This window comes from Oryctolagus cuniculus, chromosome 11, assembly GCF_964237555.1.
Source record: "Oryctolagus cuniculus chromosome 11, mOryCun1.1, whole genome shotgun sequence".
In the NCBI taxonomy this organism is placed as follows: Eukaryota; Metazoa; Chordata; class Mammalia; order Lagomorpha; family Leporidae; genus Oryctolagus; species Oryctolagus cuniculus.
In genome coordinates, this window is record NC_091442.1 from 54,573,904 (window position 1) to 54,599,307 (window position 25,404).

General features: G+C 42.5%; 1 protein-coding gene across 4 annotated transcripts in view; it reads right to left on the reverse strand.

Moving 5' to 3' along the window:
- Positions 1-25,404, reverse strand: part of TFCP2 (transcription factor CP2) — a 68,448-nt gene that overhangs the window by 6,971 nt on the left and 36,073 nt on the right. For all 4 annotated transcript variants that reach the window (XM_051846295.2, XM_051846294.2, XM_070052245.1 and 1 more), the window contains exons 2-13: positions 23,571-23,722; positions 22,219-22,295; positions 20,588-20,693; positions 13,776-13,882; positions 10,139-10,291; positions 8,657-8,767; positions 8,373-8,461; positions 4,669-4,717; positions 4,160-4,253; positions 3,189-3,279; positions 1,455-1,561; positions 626-768 (exon numbers count right to left, since the gene is read on the reverse strand). In XM_051846295.2, coding sequence (XP_051702255.2) covers positions 626-768; positions 1,455-1,561; positions 3,189-3,279; positions 4,160-4,253; positions 4,669-4,717; positions 8,373-8,461; positions 8,657-8,767; positions 10,139-10,291; positions 13,776-13,882; positions 20,588-20,693; positions 22,219-22,295; positions 23,571-23,722 — 1,279 coding nt within the window. The remainder of the gene's footprint in view (positions 1-625; positions 769-1,454; positions 1,562-3,188; positions 3,280-4,159; positions 4,254-4,668; positions 4,718-8,372; positions 8,462-8,656; positions 8,768-10,138; positions 10,292-13,775; positions 13,883-20,587; positions 20,694-22,218; positions 22,296-23,570; positions 23,723-25,404) is intronic.

Genomic DNA, 25,404 nt, shown 5'->3' on the forward strand with positions numbered 1-25,404 from the left:
TATATTTGTTAACCAATTGCAAAATCGGTAATAACTATTCAAAAGAAATAAAAAGTTTAACTTTTATAGAAATAAACTTTTTGACTGAAATAAATTTTTGTTTTAAAGAAACTGGTAGGGTAATCAATAAAAGATGCTTGAGCATAAAAGTAAATTATGGGAAAACAAAATTCTAAGGGAGAAATTGAATATGAGTCCGAGGAAACAGAAGAATCATACAAAAATTCTAACTGTTAACGTATAGTCATGTGGTTTTTAAATGGCTAATGGTAGTACTAAATCACACTTGTACTTAGGTTGTGTGGAATACAATTTGAAAAGAGATACACCGTTTCATTTTTCCATGTCATACATGCCCAGAAACGGCATCTTTTAAATTACTTGAACTTGTAACAAAAATGCTGAGTCTACCTAAAAATGTGCAAAGAGATACATGGTTTTTTAAAAATCATTTTAGGAGCTAAGCAAGCAAAGGTTAAAGCTCTCTGGTCCAGGAAACAGAATGCCCCAGCAGGTCTGCTCCTGCTCCTGCTCCTGCTCCTGCTCCTGCTCCTGCTCCTGCTCCTGCTGCATAACCCGACAGACGAACTGTCATCTGGTGACAAAACCGTCCTGAAAACCCTACCTCGTCACTGATGAGCACATGGATCCCTGTTGGCCCCTGCTTGTAAATCTGGCTGATCTGGCGCGGGGAAATGCTGAAAAGTTGAGCGATTTTCTCCGTCAATTCAACAGCTGTCAGTTCTTCCAGGTAGACGGCATGGTACACTGCAGAAGGGAGAAGCAGCAGCAGTCAGTACGGAGAGTTCTCTGCTCTTACAGGCCATCTCATCACCGGGGATACCCACATTTCTGAGGGACTCGGATATCACACTACTCGAGTGCTGCTAGCTGTGGGGCCTAGAGCAAGCTGTTTAATATTTCCAGGTCTCATTTTCTCCATCGACATGTTAAGATAACAATAAAATCCACTGTTAAGAGCAGGCATTAGTTGTAAAAATTAAAGCATGAGAAAAGTGTTGAGCACAGCAGCTTTTGTTCTTAAGAACTTGTCTGAGAAGCAGACAGACACAGAGAAGGAGAGAGAGCGTTCCTAGCCACCGACTCACTCCCCAGGCTGGAGCTGAGCACGTAGGCCAGGCTCCCACACGCGTGGCAGGAAGCTAGTCACATGAGCCAGCACTGCGGCCCCCAGGGTCTGCATTACAGGGAGCTGCAGTTAGGAGCTGAAGGTGGGTACTGAACCCAGGTGCTCGGATACGGGACTTGGCGTCTTAACCGCTGGGCCAAATGTCCACCCAACACCTGGCATCTCCGAGAGGCTCAATGGTTAACGACTGCCACTGCTTCCAGCAAATGCTGAATCTGCTGTTTGTAATGTCCCCTCACGCGTGCCCGTAAGTCACCCCATCACCTTTCCTCATGTCTGTCCTGGTTTATCCAGAATGACCTACCGAAGAAGGTACCATTTGAGTCTCCATCCTCATGCTTCTGCTGCTGCTGCTCCCTCAAGTGCAATGATTCCTGACAAACATAAATGGTTAACCTTGGACGCACCATCCTAAGGGGGAGAAAAGGGGAGTGGTTAGTCTTATATTTTCTAAAAGCACATTTTAAGGGAGAATTTGCATTTCTACATTAATAGGAGAAAGCAAGAGTTGAAAACTGGCAGCTCATCAGGCGAATGCCCTTCGTTTGCTATGTTGTATTAGCTCTCTCAAGGTGGATGGGTTCCTGTTTCTTAAGTTGAATTAGTTGGACAGGAGGCATTACATAAACCTTCAAACTCTTGGCTTCCCTTGAAAACTGAGACCTAGCCATCTGAGGCCATCACTCACACATGAAAGCAATTACATCTTCACCTTACACCCATTTGCAGTCGCTACCTGGCCTGTGCAGTCACTTGAATATGTGATTGGCTATGGTTTGGATTGCACCAAGAAAACTTAATCCAATCACAGTGTTTAGAGAGGGCCTTTGCGAGGGACTGGATTGGTCTGGGCCTTTGGGGTTGAGCCCCCGTCATTCGATTCTGCTGATTTTATGACACAGACACAGATGCACAAGCGTGCTGCTCTCATATCTTGCCATGTTATGCCCTGTGCAACCCTGGGACTCCTGCCCTCAAGAAAACCATCACCAGAGGCAGAACGAGTAGGGCCTGCCTATTCTTAGACTGTGAATGTCCAGAACTGTGAGCCACATAAGCCTTTTCTATTATAAATAAGGTGCTCAGGTACTTTGTCATAACAAAAAATGATTACCACATGACCCTTGGAGGGGTCATATACGCACTGTTTTATGGGTCAGGTTTTGGATACATCATTGACTTACAAATGGCAGCATGGTAAACTAGAGCATGTTAATTCTCTCATATCTCTCCTAAATGGCCTAAGCTCTCTTTCTGTTCCTCTTACTTCTTAGAAAAAGACATTAAATTACCTCTTGATCTGCTCATCTTATTCCTCTTATTTATAAGCTCTTTAGATAATACAATTAAAAATGAAAGATCTGTTCTTTACTTCCCCAAAGCTCCAACTCTTGCATTTCAGTTTTTTCAAAATTTTCCAAGATTACAGCCGATCTGATTTGACATCCCTTGTGACACACATGTCACCATCTGTTTGATTAGTCACTATATTTGGTTACTACCACTGACTTGTATGGTTTTTCCATCAGTATCACATGACCTGTTCAAAACTGTGAATCCTAACAAGAACCACAAATTGGCAAGCAGACAAAAGCGATTCCCACCCAGACTTAAGAAAGAGCTCTTCTCCAGACGAAACGGATTCTTATTTTTGCTTGTTCTGTTTTCCTTCAAAACAAATACCACTACCTAACATACTTACTGTTCAGATCTCTACCTCTGCACACTAAAAAGTAAACTCCCTAACAATGAGCACCTTGTCTGTTTTCCCATATCCCCAGGACAGTACAGGCTCATGATAAGGACAATGAAGACTTAATGGATGAAAACACATCGTGGAAATGAAAAACGAGACATCACAGGGAATTCTTTGGATCACATTTAAGAAAGGATTTTTTCATCTTGTTTAGTACATGGTAGACATTAAAGAACATGTTCTGACAAGATGTATATAGTTGTAGAGAGCACTATGAGGAATTCCTGAATCCAAACCCATGTGAAATTCAACCTTGTTGATATTTTAGCACTAATTACATACCGGCCTTTTAATGCATTAAAAAGCCTGATTCCATCTGCAGGGCCACAAATTTGAATCACATCATCTCTGGTTAGTTTCAATAAATCTGCCCCTAGAAAAAATATAAGAAAATAAGTGACAAAGGCAAAGACTCTCTTTGCTACAGAATACTAAAATGGGCTCTATGACAAGGACACCTCATCACCAGTATGCGACAACTCACAATCTTTCACACGGTACATAAGGCCCTTCATGACCTGGCCCCTGCATCCTCTTCTGTCTCAGCTCCCACTTAATTAACTTTTCTGCTTGACCTATGCTTTCACCACACTGATGATCATGAGCAACATATTCTTTCTGCCTGAAATATGCCCCACTATCTGATCAACAGCCTCTTCTCAGTGCTCAGATTCACCACATGTGGCGTGCATGCTCCCCAACACCAGTGAATGCCTCACTCATGCACACCCGTCTACCACATCATGACCCGTGTACCTGTTTCTCAGGGTGTTACTTTGCTTTCTTCTTTGTGTGTTTGGTGGGGGGAGGATACTAGGTGATGAATGAACTCTTTGATCAGGAAGTGTATATGCTGTATTCATTTTTATATTCCTACAATACCTGGTATGCAGAAGGTGCTCAATAGAAATGGATTTTATAGGTAAAATACAATATAGTGAGAGGAAAGGAAAAATTTCAGACTACCTGTAAGTGACCCTGGATAAACTATTATATGGCATATACACTTTAAAAAGTGTTAGATGGAATAAGCATTTTTAAATTACAGTGAGGTTAAACTAAGAGGCTTGTTTTAAAGCATTTCACAGCACAGTTACAGCTAGTGAGAATCTAAAAGGTTCTATGATATTGACTTCATCAGAGAAATGTGCTGATCATACACACACACCCCAAAGTCTCACATGTAAACCAGGAGGCCCCAGGATGCACAACTCTCCTATACTGGGAGAAACAAGAGCAGCAGCCGACTTAACCTGAGAAGTTTGTGAAAAGCCTTGAGAACGTAGAGAACCGGTTTCGATGCAACCACTGCTGAGCTTCCTGAGGTGTGGTTGTTGGCAAGAGGTTCTGAAAGGCAGAAAGCATTCTTAGGTAACTAACTAGATTAATCTTTCATCATCTTTCGTCGCACTAGGTAAAACACAGCATAAAACCCTCCCACACTTCCACACTCAGACTGGCCTGGTTGGTTTGGAAGTTGTTTGCATAATATTAACCTTCCCTTTTTCTATGGAAGATACCCTTGAAGTTTCGTCCTTATCTTCCCCACTAGACTGCTGGGCTCTTCAAATGTGAGGATCCCATATGATTTGGTTCTTATTTTCAGTCCCTAACAAAGTACCTGGTTCATGGTCAACATTTAGTAAATGTTTAAGGCATCAATGAATAATACTCCCTAAAAGCTGGGCATTTCTACTAAATTGCATGGTCATTAAAGTATTACCAAACACTGCAAATAGCAAATGTCGAACTGTAGACTTACATCTGTTACTGGAGGGGGTGGCTCTGGCTGGTGGTTTGGTGAACCATTTCTAAAGAAACATTCAAAAGGAGAGGATGAGTCTATGACATATACTAGAGACCAGTATCTCATGCGTCATCTTCGCAGTCAGTCTTTAGCTAGAGATTTAAAAGAATCTGTGTTCTCTCATTAAGCATTCTTAGTCTTTGACCCTACATTTCAATTTTCAGTTAATTTAACCTAAACAGTTCATGAGAAAGGAGAAATATCTATGTCATTAGCAATATTTTTCATTATTGAGAAAACTAAACAAAAAAATCAAAATTTCAATTAGTTGAGAACTGATGAAATGAATTATGGTATAAAGAATATTTAACAACAAATTTATTAAAATGAAAAGTATCAGGACATAAAATTATATCAACATATTAGTACTACATTAAATACATAAGCAGATACACATATACAAGAAAAATACTGGAAGAAAATATATGCAAAGCAATATGAACACAGATGTTTATCGTGAAATACAGCTATTTTTAAAGCAGCTTCAAAATCGGTGCTGTCTTCATTGTGATACAAGTGCTATTTCCACTCCTTGGGTTTTTTTCTATACTTTCAATTGTCTATGGGCTGTCCCTCTTCCATATGCTTATTTCTTTTATGGGAGGAAAACTGAGGCAAATAAGCAAGTAGTTGGAAAAGAGAGGAGAAAACTTAAAAACTCTATATAATATTTAAAATTGCCTATAAGTAGACTGCATTATCCATGTAGATGGTAAGAGTTTTTCTTTCAAAAAAGCAGCTCATTTTATTTTTTTAGCTTTAGCTGCAAAATTCGAATTTGGTATTCAAACAGTAATTAACTTATCTCAGGACCTTAGTTATACATATTCCTCTGAGAATTAACACACATTTTTACTCTTAATCGTTATGTTTTGAATATTTAAGTCATCTTAATTAAATTCTTTAAAAAGCAGGGCACACATATAGCCTAAATAAATGCAAAAACAAACTAAACAAAACGCCACATATTGGGTATCTATCCAAGTTTCAGTATGGCTATATGGGTAATACCTGCTAATGCTAGGACTGTGAGAGAGTTGCTTTTTTTTATTATTATTATTTACTTGAAAGGCAGTGAGAAAGAGAGCAAAAGAAAAAGGAGAGAAAGAGAAAGGTCCTCTATCTGCTGCTCACTCCTCAAATGACCGAACCAGCAGGGACTGGGCCAAATGGAGCCAGGATCCCAGGTGTCCAACATGGGTAGCAGGGGCCAAAGAACTCGGGCCATCCTCTGCTGCCCCCCACCCCAACCAGGCACACCAGCAGGGAGCTGGATTGGAAGTGGAGCAGCCAGCACCTGAACCAGTGCCCATTTGCGATGCCAGCATCGTAGGTAGCGGCTCAACCCACTGTGCCACAACACCAGCCCCAGTTACTTTTGCAACTGGAATAGGTGCCTGTACCAACATTTAATAACTCTGATGGTAAAAGACAACACAGCAAGATTAAATGCATCCTACACATAATTCCAAAACTTCATTTCAGCCATCATCTTCAAACTTCTTTCCCCAATGATCAAAAAGACTCATAATAATTGTTAGGAGCATTTTTTCTTTTTATTTATTTTTTTTATTTTTTGACAGGCAGAGTGGACAGTGAGAGAGAGAGAGAGACAGAGAGAAAGGTCTTCCTTTACTGTTGGTTCACCCTCCAATGGCCGCCGCGGCCGGCATGCTGCAGCCGGCGCACAGCGCTGATCCGATGGCAGGAGCCAGGTACTTATCCTGGTCTCCCATGGGGTGCAGGGCCCAAGTACTTGGGCCATCCTCCACTGCACTCCCAGGCCACAGCAGAGAGCTGGCCTGGAAGAGGGGCAACCGGGACAGAATCCGGCACCCCAACCGGGACTAGAACCCGGTGTGCCGGCGCCGCAAGGTGGAGGATTAGCCTAGTGAGCCGCGGCACCGGCCCATCTCTTTTTAATTTTTAAAAAATGTATTTATTTGAGAGAAACAGAGAGAAAGTGCTTTCCTATCCACTGGTTCATTCCACAAATACTTGCAGAGGTATATGAACAAAGCCAGGTGCCAGTACTACAATCCGAGTCTCCCACAAGGCTGGCAGGGACCCAACCACTTGAGCGGTTATGGCTACCGCCCAGGGTCTGCGTTAGCAGAAAACTGGAATTAAGAACGGTGCTGGAACTTGCACCCAGAAGCTTCAATGTGGGCATTCTTTTTTTAAGATTTATTTATTTATTTGAAAGGAAGAGTGAGAGAGAGAGAGGAAAAAACAGACAGGAGAGAGGGATATCTTCCATCCACTGGTTCACTCTCCAAATGGTAGCAACAGCCAGGTCTGAGCCAGGCCAAAGCCAGGAGCCAGGAACTCCATTTTGGTCTCTCACATGGGTGGCAGGATCCTGACTACTTGGGCCACCATCTGCTGCCTTCCCAGGCACATTAGCAGGAAGCTGGACTGGGAGTACAGTAGCTGGAGTTCACGCCAAGGCACTGGGATAATGCTGCTACAAACAGCAGCTTAACCAGCTATGCTATAATTCCAGCACCATGTAGGTGTTAAATGCCAGACCAGGGGTCTATGCTGTGGTGCAGTAGGCTAAGCCTCCACCTGCGACACCAGCATCCCATATGGGTGCAGGTTCTAGTCCTGGATGCTCCTCTTCCAATCCAGCTCTCTGCTATGGCCTGGGAAAGCAGTAGAAGATGGCCCAAATCCTTGGGCCCCTGCACCCACGTGGGAGATCTGGAAGAAGCTCCTGGCTCTTGGCTTCGGATCAGTCTAGCTCCGGCCATTGCAGCCATTTGGGGAGTGAACCAGCAGACAGAAGACCGCTCTCTCTGTCTCTCCCTCTCTCTGTCTGTAACTCTACATCTCAAGTAAATAAGTAAAATCTTAAAAAAAAAAAAAAAAAAAAAAAAAAAAGCCAGGTCAAACACTTGTTCCAGGAATGTTTTTAACAGGTAATAAGACATTAATGTTTGCACAACGGTGTTTCTAATTCCCAGGGACTACCCTTCTGATGCAAGGATGATCACGAAGTCAAAGAACCATAAGATGAACAGTAATGCAGAGCAAAAAAAGCCCAGATAATCTGCCCCTGAATCACTAAAAATTGACCATAAATGCTATGAGGAAGAAGCAGCAGCAGCAAAGAAGGATGAGGAAGAAGGGGAGACAGGCTATGTAAAAATTCAGTCTTTTTTAAAGATACATCAGGGGCTGGCACTGTGGCACAGCAGGTTTGAAGCTGCCACCAGCAGCCTCTGGTTCGATATGATCATAGGTTCAAGTCCCAGCTACTCCACTTCCGATCCAGCTCCTTGCTAATGACCTAAGAAAAGCAGCAGCAGATGTCCCAAGTGCTTGGGCCCCTGCCACCCATATGGGAGACCTCTAAGAACCTCCTGGCTCCTGGCTTCGGCCTGGCCCAACCCTGGCCATTGCAGCCATCTAGGGAGTAAACCAGAGGATGGAAGAGCTCTCTCTCTCTGTAACTCTACTTTTCAAATAAATAAATAAATATTTAAAAAATAAAATAAAGGAGATTAAAAAATGAAAAATGCATCAAACTTCAATTAATATATATATCCATTACAGACTGACCAAATACAAGTATTTACTGATTTGTTTATGGAAAGATAATGAAAAAGCACATATTTAAGACAAACACAGGTTAATTAATTTCCCAGACTTACCCTTCCCCAAGAGAGAAACTGCTGTGGGAGCTGTTGAAGCCGGGTGACGGGGAATTATTGACGTACGTGATCTCGGGCCATGGAGAACACTGCAAACGAAAGAGAAGCTGGGCAATGGCAAAGCACAACTGTCCCTCGGGTTCTACAACACGGCCACCACAGCAGCACACCTGGATTAGGGAGCCGTAACTCAGGTGCCCTGCAAGCAGAAGTCATTCTGACCAGGCTTGAAGTAACAGATTTTTCTTTTAAGTGTGAAATTACCACAGAAGAAATCCACCTACCTCTGTGAGGATGGTCGTCTCATAGGAAGGCTGGTATTTCTCTTTTTCATGGGGTGTTCGTTTCTCCATTTTTTCCCTATCTGTTTTTTGCTTTCTGTCTGCACCTTTGGGCTGAAACGAGAAGGATTTTGTTTTAAACTTAAGTACTCTCACCCTTACACTCGAAGATATTACTTCTAAAAACTTAAATCCATTCATTCCTTTGTATCCGTGGAGGATTAATTCCAGTTCACACCTGCACCCCCGCCCCCAAAATCTGCAAATGTCTAGGTTCTTTATATAAAGTGATGTAATATTTACATATAACATAGCACATCCTCTCATATACTATAAATCATCTCTAAGTAATTTATAATTCATAATCAAATGTGAATGTTATATAAGTGGTTGTTATACTGGTTACAGAAAATGGACAAGGATAAGAAAGGCTACACATATTGGTACAGACACAACCATCATAGGTCTACACAGTACACAAACCAGATATCAGGCAAACAACAAGACAAGTGCTAGTGCGGGAGAGACTGAGGAATTGAGAAACACAGGAGACTACAGCAGAATGTGCCCACAGTTCACTCCATGTAGGTAGATTCTGCATAGTGCTCCTTGCATATCAAATTCAAATGCTGCTTTTTGCAACTTTCAGGAAATGAAAACAACACATCTTTTTAATCTGTATGGGGTGATTCTGTGATTGCAAAACCTAGGGATCTGTAAGGCTGACTGTATTTACATCTGAAACAAAGACAAACGGACAGTGATGTAAAAATAAGATCAACCACATAAGGCTGAAAACAGGAAATTTAAATGTTTAATGGAATTGAAAAAGAACATGTCATATCTGTAGCTAACCAATATGGGAAGATCTTTAATGCCCATTTTCAATGAAAAAAGTTGTTTTGAAACAAGTCATACAATACAATCCCATCTGTGCTTCAAAGAAAGGAAAACAGGTGTATATCTATATACACATGCACACTGATCCATGGAAGAGGACTGAGAGGATTCACCAAATAATGACCACGCCCACCTCTGGAGAAGGCTGGGCAGTCAGGTTAAGAATGGGAAAGGGGATTTTCAGTGTCATGCTCTGAATACTTCTTTATTACTGAATCTCTTGCAATGAGGACAGACTATCTACATGAAAAAAATAAGGATCAAAATAAGAAGAGGCAATCAAGTCTGCATGTAACCAAAATAGTCAAGTTTCCAGAATTTTCATGCTTTGTAAGACCTTGTAACTTCATCGGGCTTTAAGAGTTTTCACTGAAAATTCACACTTCAGATCTAGCCCCCTTTTCCACAATCCCATTATCCCACGCCCACCTCCTCATAAATTTCATCAGGTAGGTATCTTACTAATTATTTCAATGACTTTGGATCCAACTGAGTGTCCACAGATGTTACCTGCAAACTTGATAAGTGTTAAGACAGAAAGGTAAGGACAAAGGACCCAAAGGCCACCAGAGGGCCCAGGGAAACCTTGAAGACTTTGATCTGGCAGCTGGCTGAGTGCAAGTGCTCAGTGTATTCCCCATTCTCATTCCCCTTGAAGGTGTCGATTTGTACTCGGAACGGCACGCCCTTTTCTCCACCATGCTTCCTCATAGTGAACTCTGTGCTGATACAGTGCACCTGAAAAAGCACACCAAAGCTTCAGTACCACCAGCTAGCCAAACCAGTCAGCAAGGATAACAGCAAAATTTCTAATACACATTGTGGACATCTACAAAAAGCTTTCTGCCATTCTATGGTCCTCAAGAACTTACAGTCTAATGGAGGAAATGAGAAAAATCTGAATAACTTACAAATGCAAACAAAGTAAATGTAAAGATCTAATGCTAACTGAAGCATTCTTCCTGTGAAGAAACCAAGTTCATTAACTGCTTCAGAGAATTAACATGAAAAAGAAATGATTTCTGTTAATAAATGTTTCCATGACTTAAAGGTAGATTTCAAAAACAGGAGGTACCATGCTGGGGATATAATAAAACTGAAATTGAGGCTTGTGTTGGGACACAGCAGGTAGAGCCTCCACCTGCAACACTGGAATCCTATACAGGGCTCTGGTTTGTGTTCCAGGCACTCCACTTCCAATCCAGCTCCCTGCTAATGTGCCTGGGGAAGCAGAAGATGGCCCAAGTGTTTGGACCCCTGCACCCACATGGGAGACCTGGATGAAGCTCCTGGCTCCTGGCTCCAGCCTGGACCAGCACTGGCTGTTGCAGCCATCTGCAGAGTGAACCAGTGGATGAAAGATCTCTCTCGTTTTCTCTCTCTACCTCTCTCTATATAACTCTGACTTGAAAAATAAATTAAAAAAAACTTTAAAAAAATTAAATCTGAAACCTCATAGCAACAGGAGAGAAAAAGGTTTGTCCAGCTATTGCATAAAATCTAACACTAGCAAATCTTTTACTTTTTTTTTTTTAAGTAATAGAAACAGGCTTTATTCAGAACTATCACATTGGTGGGAAAGAGGTCTCAGTTTAGAACTGTGTTCCATTCTTTAGATGTGGACAAATGGACTCTTCTAGCCAAAGAGCAGGACCAAGTTCAGTGGATGAAAAATTACTAAGAGGAACATCACGGATAGTGAATTCTGGTTCAACAAAGCTAACAGGGTTCCTGACGAAGGGAGACTGGGGAGATCAGATACCCAGGGTGGAGATAAGGTGATGAGATACGCAGGGTAACCACATAATGAGGGCTGGGGACTCTCCCTAAGTGTTTGCTACCACAGGTGACAAAGGCCAGACAAGAAGGGATGCCAAGGCTAATAAGGCTGAAAAGAGCCTAGAAGAGCCTAATGGAAGTTTAATCTAGGGGACAGTCTTTGTAAATAGTATTATGAGGCCAGGAGAATTGTGGCATCACTTGATATAAAATGTCAGAAAACAGGGGCAGTGCAGCACCGGCATCCCATGTGGGCGCCAAGTCAACCCCAGCTGCTCCACTTCTGACTCAGCTCCCTGCTAATGCACCTCAGAAAGCAGCAGAGAAGGGCCCAAGTGGTGGGGCCCCTGCACCGACATGGGAGATCTGGAAGAAGCTCTTGGCTCCTGGCTTTGGCCTGGCCCAGTCCTGGCTATTGCAGCCGTTTGGGCAGAGAACCAGTAGGTGAAGATCTCTTCCTTTCTCTTTCTCTCTCTCTCTCTCTCTCTCTCTCTCTCTCTCTCTTACACTAATTCTGACTTATAAGTAAATTAAAAATAAACCTTTTTAAAAATGTCAGAGAATAAGGCCGGCGCCGCGGCTCACTAGGCTAATCCTCCGCCTAGCGGCGCCGGCACACCGGGTTCTAGCCCCGGTCGGGGCACCGGATTCTGTCCCGGTTACCCCTCTTCCAGGCCAGCTCTCTGCTGTGGCCAGGGAGTGCAGTGGAGGATGGCCCAGGTGCTTGGGCCCTGCACCCCATGGGAGACCAGGAAAAGCACCTGGCTCCTGGCTCCTGCCATCGGATCAGCGCGATGCGCTGGCCGCAGCGCGCCGGCCGCGGCGGCCATTGGAGGGTGAACCAACGGCAAAGGAAGACCTTTCTCTCTCTCTCTCTCTCTCTCTCACTGTCCACTCTGCCTGTCAAAAAATAAAAAAATAAATAAAAAATAAAAAAAGAACAAGTTATAATAAAAAAAAGTCAGAGAATAAAGAAATAGAAATTAAACAATATTTTGAGTGTAGATATTCTGAGTTCTTTAAAAGAAAAAAATTACAAACTTTTGAGTATGCTGCAGCTTTTACATTCTAAATAAGGCAAAGAGCAATCACTGTTTAAACAAACACTTTGAGATCCTCTTCCTTTAAAAAAAAAAAGTATTAATGAGATCAAAAGGGAGAAATCTACTGTAAATCATCTCCAGCCCTAACAGACCCTTTTCTTTTCTTGCTATGACTTTTTTTTTTTTTTTTTTTTGACAGGCAGAGTGGACAGTGAGAGAGAGAGAGACAGAGAGAAAGGTCTCCCTTTGCTGTTGGTTCACCCTCCAATGGCCGCCACGGCCGGTGCACCACGCTGATCCGATGGCAGGAGCCAGGTACTTATCCTGGTCTCCCATGGGGTGCAGGGCCCAAGTACTTGGGCCATCCTCCACTGCACTCCCTGGCCACAGCAGAGAACTGGCCTGGAAGAGGGGCAACCGGGATAGAATCCAGCGCCCCGACCGGGACTAGAACCCAGTGTGCCAGCGCCGTAAGGCAGAGGATTAGCCTAGTGAGCTGCTGCGCCGGCCTCTTGCTATGACCTTATAAGAGGCTGAGAGTTAAGACTGATGAAACTTGTCCGGCACCACGGCTTACTTGGCTAATCCTCTGCCTGCGGCATCAGCACCCCGGGTTCTAGTCCCAGTCAGGGTGCTGGATTCTGTCCCAGTTGCTCCTCTTCCAGTCCAGCTCTCTGCTGTGGCCCAGGAGTACAGTGAAGGATGGCCCAAGTGCTTGGGCCCTACACCCACATGGGAGACCAGGAGAAGCACCTGGCTCCTGGCTTCAGATCAGTGCAGCGCACTGGCCGTGGCGGCCTTTTGGGGGGTGAACCAATGGAAAAAGGAAGACCTCTCTCTCTCTTTCTCTCACTAACTCTGCCTGTCAAAAAAAAAAACCAACACAAAACTGATGGAATTTTATTAAGGCTGATGGAATCTTGTCTAACTGACCGCTTTTTAGCCTGAATAAATTACTTCTTTAAGATTCAGACTATTCCTGCTGTACAGAAATATAAGCCACTATTATATAAGCCACTAATATTACAAACAAGGATTTCAAGGAATCCACTCAAAGAATATAATCAGATACACAAATCAAGTTTTAACTATAGAGTTGCTCAAGATAACTTTATGGATATTAATGAAAAACCAAGACAATCTAAATGCTAAGTAACTGTTAGGTGAGTTATGGTAAAACCAAAGTATGAAATATTACGGCATCATTAGTCAGCATTCTGGGGAGATACTAGTAACAAACTGAGAAAAGTAGAAGAGAGCAATTCCGAAACTCCTCAGCACTCTCTGGCACATGTTGACAGCCAGCATCCTGTAAAGATTTCAAACCGAACATGTTTTATGCTCATAAAACATTGGCTGTAACAGATGCTTAGTAGAAAGGAAGCACACTTGGGCCTTACCTGAATAAACACGGACGTCCTCTTTGCAGGATCCCACAGGAATTCTACTGTGTTTAGCTGGTTTGGATTAGCCCTAGGATCGATTATACCTACAGACATTGGGATATCTAAGAAACAAAATGGCAATCATTGAACAAGTGAGAACCACCTGGTTTTAAGTAAGAAAGCACTGATTCTTATATTACTTGTCCCTAGTTACCCCGGTTTTTCCGTATCACATCCTAAATTTCTTCAGTGCCTCTGAGAAAGGTTTCACTAGAGTTAAAATTGACTTAAAGGGGCCAGCACCGTGGCACAGCAGGTTAAGCTATGGCCTGCAGTACAACACCCCATACGCACACAGGACTGAGTCCCAGGTGCTCCACTTCCAATCCAGCTACTGCTAATGCACCTGGGAAAGCAGTAGAAGATGGGCCAAGTCCCTGGGCCCCTGCATCCACATGGGAGGCCTGGAAGAAGCTCCTGGCCTCAGCTTGGCTGAGGTTGTGACCACTCAAGGAATGAACCAGTGGTTGGAAGACTTCTCCTTCTCTCTGTGTGTGTAACTCTACCTTTCAAATAAATAAATAAATCATTTTAAAAAAGTAATGAAGTACTTTCTTCTGATTACCTTTTTCCACTTTAACAAGCTTTGGTTTTTTGTTTGTTTTTGAGAGGCAGAGAGAGAGAGAGAGAGAGAGAGAGAGAGAGAATCTCCCACCCACTGGTTAACTCCCCAAATGCCTGGGAGCCAGGAATTCAACCCGGGTCTCCTAAGTGATGTCCCAAGCAGGGTTCTAAGTGATGTGCCAAGCACTCTCCCCTAAAAGTTTTAAACTAAAGTGAATTAGGGATAGAATTTGACCTAGTGGTTAAGACACTTGTGCCCCACATCAGAGTGACTGGGTTTAAGTCCCAGTTCCACTCACAATTCTAGCTTCATGTTAATGCACACCCTGGGAGGCAGCAGGTAACGGCACACATCACTGGGCTCCTGCCACCCACTCAGATGTGGACTGAGTTCCCAGCTTGCAGCCTCGGCCTGTCCCAGCCTGACCCAAAGCCACTGAATATGTCTGGGGAGGAAACCAACAAACACAAGCTTACTCGCTTGCTCTCTCTCTGCTTCTCAAATAAATAAATATGGAGTAAATATTAGGCACAATGGTTAAAACAATGCTTAGGATGCCTTTTATTGGCGTGCCCAGGATTCAAGTCCCACTTCCACTTCCGATAGCAGCTTCCTACTAATGTGCACCTTGGGAGAAAGCAAGTGATGGCTCAATTAACTGAGCCCTGCCACCCACACAGGAGACCCAGATGAAGTTCCGGCCCCTGGCTTTGCCTTGGCCCAGCCCCAGCTTTTGCAGACATTTGAAGAATGAACCAGCAGATCCAAAACCTTGCTCTTTCCCTCTGTCTTTCAAATAAAATGAAAATTAATTTTCTAAAATTTGTAATCAATCTCTTTAAAAATACAATGTTTAATTTTTTATAGTTTTTAAAGATTTATTAATTTATTTGAAAGGTAGAACAACATTGAGAAAAAGAAAGAGAGACATTTAGAGAGATCTTCTACTGGTTCACTTCTCCAAATGGCTGCAACTACTGGGTCTGAACCAGGTCAAAGCCAAGAACCAGGATCTCCATCTGGGTCTCCCACGTGGGTGGCAGGGGCTCAAATACTTGGGCCATCTTCTGATGCCTTCCAAGGTGCATTAGAAGGAAGCTAGATTGGAAGCAGAACAGCCAGGACTTCAACCAGTGCTACAATACAGGAAGCCAGTGGTGTAAGCCGTAACTGGCTATACCACAACGCCAGCCCCTGGAATGAAATTTTCTTTTTTTTTATTTTACTATTTTTTTTTTTTTGATAGGCAGAGTTAGAAAGTGAGAGAGAGACAAAGAGAAAGGTCTTCCTTCCATTGGTTCACCCCCAAAATGGCTGCCACGGCCGGCGCGCTGCGCTGATCCGAAGCCAGGAGCCAGGTGCTTCCTCCTGGTCTCCCATGCAGGTGCAGGGCCCAAGTACTTGGGCCACCCTCCACTGCCTTCCTGGGCCACAGTAGAGAGCTGGACTGGAAGAGGAGCAACCGGGACTAGAACCCAGGGTGCCGGCACCGCAGGCGGAGGCGCGGCGCCGGCCTAAAATAAAATTTTCTAAAAGGGCAACTTAAAGGTAGTTTTCATTTAATTTGCCAAAATTCTACTTACAGACAAAGTCAACTCACTAGTTCTATGGTCATGAAAATTGTAATTTATAATCTGTTTCACCAATAATCTTAAGATTACTGTTAGAAGTACATTATAGGGTCACTATAGAAGAGTAAAGCAGAATGTCTGTATGATGGTAGAAAGCATCAAATGGGAAAAATTTAACACAAAGACTGGTTCCTATAACAAAATAACAAACCTTTTGCTGAAGAGGAAAACTAAAATGAATGAGTTTCAGAATTTTGTTTTGGCCAGCATTGTGGTGTAGGAGGTAAAGCTGCCGCCAGTATCCCCAGCACCCTCTATGGGGGCCCAGTTCAAGTCCTGGCTGCTCCATTTCCAATGCAGCTCCCTGCTAATGGCCTGGTAAAGCAAAAGAAGATGGCCCAAGTGCTTAGACCCCTGCCACCCACATAGGAGACCTGGAAGAAGCTCCAGGCTCTTGGCTTCAGCCTGGCTCAGCACTGGCCATTGAGGCCATCTGGGGAATGAACCAGCAAATCGAAGATCTCTCTCTTTCTCTCCCTATCTCTCCGTAGCTCTTTCAAATAAATAAATATACCTTTAATTTTTTTTGTTTTGAATTCCACATGGCAGATACTCAAGTATCATTCTCTGACTTCTCCTATAGTCAAACTGGTGAAATACGGCTAGGTAATATTATTTATTATAAAAACCACTATAACTATACTATTGCTTTGGTATAAATGATTCAAACAAGAAAGCATTCAATGCGTTCCACTTTACAGTGTTTTCTCAGGTAAAATGCAAATGAGTCTGACTTACATTTGTGTAACCCAGGGGTAGGCGTTTGGCCTAACGGCTATGCTGCTTCTCAGGACTCCTGTAACCCATACATAGTGCCTGGGCTGCTCCCAATTCCAGCTCCCTTTTAATGTGTACTCTGAGGGGAAGTAGTGATGGATCAAGTACTTGGGTTCCTGTCACCTGAACTGAGTTCCTGACCCTCAGCCTCAGCCTGCCCCAGCTGCTACAGGCATTTGGGGAATGAACCAGCATTTGCGCGTTCTTTTATCTCAAATAAATTAATAAGTAGATACGAATAAACCTTTAACTATATTTACCAATAGCAGATATTAACCAATAGTAAAACAAAGACATAGATAAGTTTGTCTAGGAAAAGACTGCATGTGTGTTTGTTAAAATCCTTTTCTAGGGCGGTTGTTATGGCGTAGCGGGTAAAGCCACCACCTGCAACGCCAACATCCCATATGGGCACTGGTTCAGTCCCAGCTGCCCCACTTCTGATCCAGCTCCATGCTAACGTGCCTGGGAAAGCAGCAAAACATGGTCCAAGTCCTTGGGCCCTTGCACCCATATGGGAGACCCAGCAGAGGCTGCTGGCTTCAAACCGGCCCAGCTCTGGCCATTGTGGCCATCTGGGGAGTGATCCAGCAGATGGGAGATTTCTGCCTGTCCCTCTTTCTCTGTAACTCTGCCTTTCAAATAAATAATTGTTTTGTAAATCTCTTTCCTTATATCTTATGATTTAGGAAAAACTAATCCTATTCTGTGTAGCAAAACAGTAGAAAAAACTTGAACTGCAACCAAAGAGACATTCTGATTCCAGAATTCCCACTTTAGATAAAACACACCACTGATTTGGTTCTCAGTTGTTAGTAAAATCAAGAAACTTTCAGCGTACATGGGGGGAAAAAATGGCCCCCTTTATATACTATTCAAGACAAAATAATGAGACATGGAATAGCCAAAACAATCCTGAAAAAGAGCCAACATGGAGGCTTCCTGCTTCCTGACTTCAATGCTTACTACCAAGGCTACACTTATCAAAACAGGTATAAATCCATACACATAGATATACACAAATGGGACATAATAGAAAGGCCAGAAATAATTCTTCAAATATAAGGTCAAACAAATTTCAACAGGGTGCCAAGACCATTCAGTGTGGGGAAAAAATAGTCTTTTCAACAAATGATAAATAGTGGGGAAACTGGATGTCCACATGTAAAAACTGACTCAAAATGGATCCATGACATGAATGTAAGACCTAAAACTATAAAACTCTTACACGAAAATATGGGAAAAGCTTCATGACACTACCAATGATTTCTTGGATATGACACCAAAAAATACAATCAACTTAAAAACCTTTGTGAATCAAAAAACACTCTCAATTTAGAGAAATGTCAACCCACAGAATGGGAGAAAACATTTGAATATGATATATCTGATAGGGGGCTAATATCTAGTATATATAAAGGATTCCTGGGGCCGGTATTGTGGCACAGGTTAAGCCAATGCTTGCGACACTGGTACTCAGAATGCCAGTTTAAGTCCCAGCTGCTTTGTTTCCAATCCAGCTCCCCACTAATGCATCTGGGAAAGCAGCAGATGATAGCCCAAGTACTAACATTCCTGTCACCTACGTGGAAGACCTAGATGGAGCTCCAGGTTCCTGGCTTGGGCCTACACAGTCCTGGCCATAGTGACCATTTGGAGAGTGAGTCTGTGGATGGAATGGAAGATCTGTGTATGTGTGTGTGTGTGTGTGTATTCCTATCTCTGAGATACTCTTTCAAATAAATACATAAATCTTCAACAAATGTTTTTAAATGAAGAATTCCTACAATAATAAAATCAAATTCAATTTAAACATAGGAAAAAGACTTGAATAAACATTTTTCCAAGATATTCAAATGACAAAAAACAGTATGACGAGATGCTCAACATCAGTAATCATCAGGGATAAACAAAGCAAAATCACACCACGATACTGCTTTACACCTATCTGTACGGCTATCATCCAAGACAAAAAACCAGAAAGTAACAAGTGCTGGCAAGGACTGGAGGAAGTGGAACCTCTGAGCACTACTGGTAGGAGTGTAAAATGTACAGCCACTGTGGAAAATAACACAGTTCTTCAAAAACATTACTAGTTGGGGGCAGGCATTTGGTCCAGCAGCTACGACCCCACTGGGGATGTCCACACCCATGTCAGAGTGTCTGGGTTCGCTTCTATGTTGCTGGGCCCATCAGCTCTGCTCCTGATTCCAGCTTACTACCAATGAACCCCCTGGGAGACAACAGGTGATGGTTCAAGTGCTTGGGGCTCTGCCATATGGAGTTTCAGGCTCCTGGTCCAGCCCTGGTTGTTGTAGACATTTGGTAGCAGATAGTACTCTCTTTGTTTCTATCTTTCAAGTAAAATAAAAATCAAAGTATTGTAGCAGGCATTTCGTACAGCAGTGAAGATGCCAGCGAGGAATACCTATATTTACATAAAAGAATGCCTGGTTCCAATTCTATCTACTCTGCTTCCAATCTGGCTTCCTGTTAACACAAAAGCTGGGAATCAGCAGATGACGGCTCAAATGTTTGGGTTCCTGCCATCCATGCGGGGCACTTGGGTGGAATTCCAGGATCCTTATTTCAGCCTGGCCCAGTCCTGGCTGTGTGGGCATTTGGGGAGTGAACCAGTGGGTAGACGATATCTCTCTCCTTGTGTCTGTCTCTGTCTCTCTTCCTTTCAAATAAAATGGAAATTAATCAATTTTTAATAAAAATAATTATATAATCCAGTAATTCTACTCCTTTTTTTCCCTATAGTGGCAGATTTTATTACTGTTCATGCATTTTCTTTTTTTTTCTTAAAGATTTACTTATTTATTTGAAAAGTAGAGTTACAGAGAGAGAGGGAAAGAAAGAGAAAGATCTTCCATCCACTGGTTCATTCCCCAAATGGCTACAATGGCCAGAGCTGGGCCTATCCAAAGTCAGCAGCCAGGAGTTTCTTCTGGGTCTCCCACATGGGTCTAGGAGCCCAAGGACTTGGGCCATCTTCCACTGTGGTCCCAGGAGCATTAGCAGAGAGCTGGGTCAGAAGTGGAGCAGCTGGGACTTGAATCCATACCCATATGGGATGCCAGCATTGCAGATGGTGGCTTTACTTGTTATGCCACAGCACCAGCCCAGAGCAATTCTACTTTCAGGCAAATACCCAAAAGAACTGAAAGCCCAATTCTCAATTATCTGTACATCTGTGTTTACAGTAGAATTATTCACAACAGTCAAAGGATAGAATCAACCCAGGTATTTATCGAAGGATGAGTGGATAAACAAAACGTGGTATACACATACAACAGAATATTACTCAGCCTTGAAAAAGAAGGAAATTCTAATATATGTTATATCATGGATGAACCTTGAAAACATTATGTTAAGTGAAAACGTTCATCACAAAGGACTAAATACTGTATGACTCTGTCTATATGGGAAGCCTAGACTAGACCAATTCATAGAGACAGTAAGTAGAATAGTGGTTATTAGGGGCTGGGGAGATGGCAGAATAGGAGTTCCTGCTTAATAGATACAATGTCTGTTTTGTACAATATTAAAAAGCAAAACAAAATCACTCTGAAGTGATGAATGTAACTGCTATGGAACTAAAGTGTTTATCCCTCCAACTTTAGTTTTGTTTTCATCAAACAAGTAACATTTTATGCTTAGTAAATAAAAGGGTCATGGTACTTGAGCCTCTTCAGCATCTGAATCAAGGCTAATGTCAAGTAAAGAAAAGCGAACTCTCAGTCCAGAGTCAGAGGCACTTGGTGTGCAATGCATTTCTCTGAACTCACCTATGTCAAGAATTCTGTCTCCAGGTCGGTTCCACCTCCAGCCCTCCAGCTGCTGATGTTCAGTGTACTGTAGTCTTCTGTCGTGGAACACTACACGGAATATACTCTAAGAGGAAACAACAAATTCAGGTGACCACTGGCTCTCTTGAATATCAGTGCTGACAAAGGAAAAGTGGTAGGCGTCACTACCAGTTGGTTTCTGGACACAAGCTAAAATTGCTTTTCCTAAGGTCTACTACACTCTAAAACCCACACCTACCAAACTCCATTTCAAGGCAAAGTTTATAACTTTTCAGATATAATGTTTACAATTAACTGGTACCACATGAAAACTTGGTCTACATGTCAGTCCTAACGTAAACAGGCAAGGACTCCTATCCAAGGCAAGTGCACCTGTCTCTCCTCTTACATCACATAACATCCAGCTCAGCACTTCATCTGGATAACCTACAGACACTGAGGAGAGGTAGGATCCCTTTCCAACAACTTTCCTTTTACTCTGTGGAAGTGTATCTCCCTCTACCCTTCACAGCACTGGTAAAACTCCTGTCCCATTATGCTGTGGATTCTCCAAATCCTTACTGTCGGTCTACTCTAGACAAATGGAACTGCTACTCATCAACAGTAGCTTCTGTTTCCCTTTCTACAAGACTACATATTCAAAGAGACACTGAAGCTTCCCTAAAGATTCAGGTTATTGCACTCCACCCCAAAGAACTTCACTGAGCCAGGGGACTACCATGGAGTGGTAAACCTTCTGTCTCAGCAATTCTGAAAATTCCATGTAAAGAGGTTTACTCTGACCCCAAAGAAATAACACATCAATTTACCATTCTACCACAAGTTGTAGCAGTGAGACAAAGCATCATCAAGTCCTTACAGAAGCCAAAACAAAATTAGGAAAAAAATGCACAAGGGTGGTATTTAGCCTAGTGATTGAGATGCGGGTTAAGATGCCTGCATCCCACACCAGATTATCCGGGTTCCATCTCCAGCTCCAACTCCTGACTGCAGCTTCCTGCTAACACAGACTCCGGGAGGCAGCTGAGATGGCTCAAGTAATTGAGTTCCTGCCACCCCTGTGGGGAAACCTGGATTGTTTCCAGCTCTCAACTTCAGCACAGCCCCACCCAGCCCCAGGCACTGTAAGCATTTGGTGGGTGAACCAGCAGATGAGAACAGGCATGCTCTTGACCTATCCTGCTGTTTCTCAGGTAACTTTTTTTTTTTTTTTTGACAGGCAGAGTGGACAGTGAGAGAGAGACAGAGAGAAAGGTCTTCCTTTACTGTTGGTTCACCCTCCAATGGTCGCCGCGGCTGGCGTACCACACTGATCTGAAGGCAGGAGCCAGGTGCTTTTCCTGGTCTCCCATGGGGTGCAGGGCCCAAGCACTTGGGCCATCCTCCACTGTACTCCCTGGCCACAGCAGAGAGCTGGCCTGGAAGAAGGGCAACCGGGACAGAATCCAGCGCCCCAACTGATACTAGAACCCGGTGTGCCGGCGCCGCAAGGCGGAGGATTAGCCTATTGAGCCATGGCGCCGGCTTTCTCAGGTAACTTTTTAAAAACAATCATAAAAGGTCACTAAAATGATATTGCACAGAAGAATGATTTACTGATTTCCTTTTACCTTAACCAATTTGCCATTAATTTCTGGAAGCTCTCCAAGTTTCCTATTGTCTAGCATTCGGATTTCATAGGACTGTCCTAGAATAGAAATTACATATTATATTCATCTCAAATTAACTTTGCTATATTCACAAAGAATAAAATTCAGTTAGTTGAATATATGAGTATAATATAAATTAATTATCTCTTATCCAAAATGCTTGGGATCAAAAGTGTTTTTGGAATTTGGATTTTTTCTGATTTTGGAATATTGACTTATACACAGTGAGATAGCCTAGGGATTAGACCCAAGTGTAAACAGGAAATTACTCTGTTCCATATATACCTTTTATAGGTATAACTAAATGTAACTTCATACAATTTTTTTATGTGCCTGCATTTTTACTTCAATCCATCACATAAAGTCAGGTGTTGAATTTTCACCTGCAGCATCAAGTTGACGCACAAAAAGTTTTGGATCTGGAATCAGGGACTCTTGGCCTAAGGATGTTCTTTCCTTGTAATATTAGTATTAGTAACAACAACTAAGCACTGTGATAAAACATTCAAAATGTTCATGGAAAATGCACATTAAAAAATGTATATATTTCAAAATGTTTTGTACAAAAATAAATTTATCTAGGGCAGGCATTCGGTCTAGCAATTAAGACAAATGTCAAGTCTACCATATCCCAAATCAGAGCACCTGGGGTTCAAGTCCTGGCTCTAGCTCTTGGTGCCAGCTTCCTGCTAATGCATAAACTTGGGCAGCAGGTGATGGCTCAAGTGCTGGGTACCTGCCACCCACCTGGGAGATCTAGATTGAGTTCCTAGCTCTCTATTCCCCTCAAGCGGTGGGGAGGGGAGAGAGAAGCGCTGAGGACATCTGGAGAAGGAAGCAGCAAATGGGAGTTCTCGCTCTCAGATAATTTTTTTTTATTTTTAAAATAAACATTGTTTAATTCCATTTTCCATGAACTTTTTGAAGTACCTGAATACACTATATCGTTTAATCGACACAACTCTCCAAGACATTATTAACCCTGGATAAGGACGAGTTCAAGCACCTTGTCCAAGGCCACACAACCAGTAAAAAACAGAGGCAGCTGGAGTAATACTTCTCAGAGAGTAACCAGTGAGAATGTCTGGTGAACATGAATTAGAAAGAAGGAGTCAGGGACAAAAAATGACAGTTAGACAAAAGAAGCCAATAATATATCTAATTCTAATATGAAATTACTGAAATCTCACACATCTGAAGGCAGGTTTTGTCTGATAGATCATACTAGAAAGATCTAACTTTTTACATATCAGTGTACCCAATAATCTATCATGAATCCAGTAGGTCTGAATAATAACGAGGAAGCATCTAACCTTGATTGAGATATGTCAGGGTTTCATCATGGAGTTTCACTGCAGGTGAGGTGGCAGCACAAAGCACGTACTGGAAAGGTAGGATTTTATTCTCATTATCAGGAGGCAAACTTGACTCTTCTTGCTTAAAAATGGGCAATGCAAGGACATCACTAAAATAAAATAAACAAATGACTTACATTAATATCTGACAATGGGGCAAAAATAGATTTGTTGCTGAAAATTTTTAACTGTAATTTGCAGTGGAAAGCCATAAACACGACCCACTCTGGTGGGATTTCTTCCCAACCACACAGTCGAGATTACCTGCTGTGGCACTCTCCTGACAGACACTCACTGCTCAAACCACCCAAGCATCCAGAGAGTTTGTAGGAATCAGGGTTCCTAAAAGGAGTCTGAAAACGATACACAGAGTTCTAACATTTAAGTCCAGGCCACTTGATAATGTATTGCTTCACATAAAGCCACCAACATCTCTGTAATCACATCAGGTGCTCTACAAGCACTAGAAAGACTAAAACAACTTCTAGAATTCCTTAGAAGCCACATAAAAATAATAAATCAATGAGCGGTATAGGAGAGGTCTTCAAAAAGTTCATGGGAAACACTTAGAGGAAAAACCCATGCATAGATTTCAATTTTTTTTTGCATCAAAATTCCATTTCCCCACAAACCTTTCAAAGTATTCTCATGTATTTCAAGGTCATCTCAAATTCTGTGGATTTAAACTGAGATGTCTCTACCAGCTACTTCGACCAAAACAAAGTTTCTTCTGTCAGCTCATCTAAATTTGCAAACCTATGACAACCCAGCAACTTCTAGCATGCTAATCATGCTGCAAGCTAGTGGGAAAGTACTAGACTAAGACAGAAGTCCTAAGCTTCAGTCCCTGGAACCTGAGGCAGATTTTTGGCAAACTCCCCTGAATTTTCATTCCTTCATCTATAATATAGGAACTGTATTTGTTGTTAAGAACAGATACATGGGAGGCCAGCACTGTGGTACAGTGGGTTAAGCCACTACCTACAGTGCCAGCATTCCATATGGGCATCAGTTCGAGTCTCAGCTGCTCTACTTCTGACCCAGCTCCCTGTTAATGAGCCTGGGAAAGCAGCTGAGGATAGCCCAAGTGCTTGGGCCCCTGCACCCGTGTGGGAAACCCAGAAGAAGCTCCTGGTTCCTGGCTTCAGCCTGGCCCAGCCCTGGCCCTTTTGGCCATTTGGGAAGTGATACAGCAGATGGAAGATCTCTCTCTCGCTCTCGCTCTCTCCTTCTCTCTGTAACTCTGCCTTTCAAATAAATAAATAAAATCTTTAAAAAATAAAAAAATAAAAAAGAACAAATATATATATGAGAAAATATTTTTGGAAACCACACAGTGCTAAAACGAATCTAAAGGACTAACAGCGGTCTTTCCCTCATAAACTACAGGCATGGATAAGCGGGTAAGGATATCCTGGGCACTGGAGAAACTACCCTGATCAGCCTTCACTCCAAATTTTAAAAGGAGCTTAAGAATGCACCAAATTATAGGGTATCTCTATCTCTAAACAAGCAATGAAACTTCCTTTAAAGAACATGCACACACACTCACTCACCAACAGTTAAAAAGTCTAACAACCCAACGGCTGACATGAAGGTACAGTAATCAGACTCAGAACCTAAAATGATAAAACCACTTTAGAAAACAGTAGTTTCCTACAAAATGAAACACACATCTACCCTTTGACCTAGCAGTGACATCCAGAATTATTTTATCTAAGAAAAATGAAAAATAGAAGTCCATTCAAAGACTTATTCATGCATGCTGGCAGCATAAAAGCAAAAACTGGAA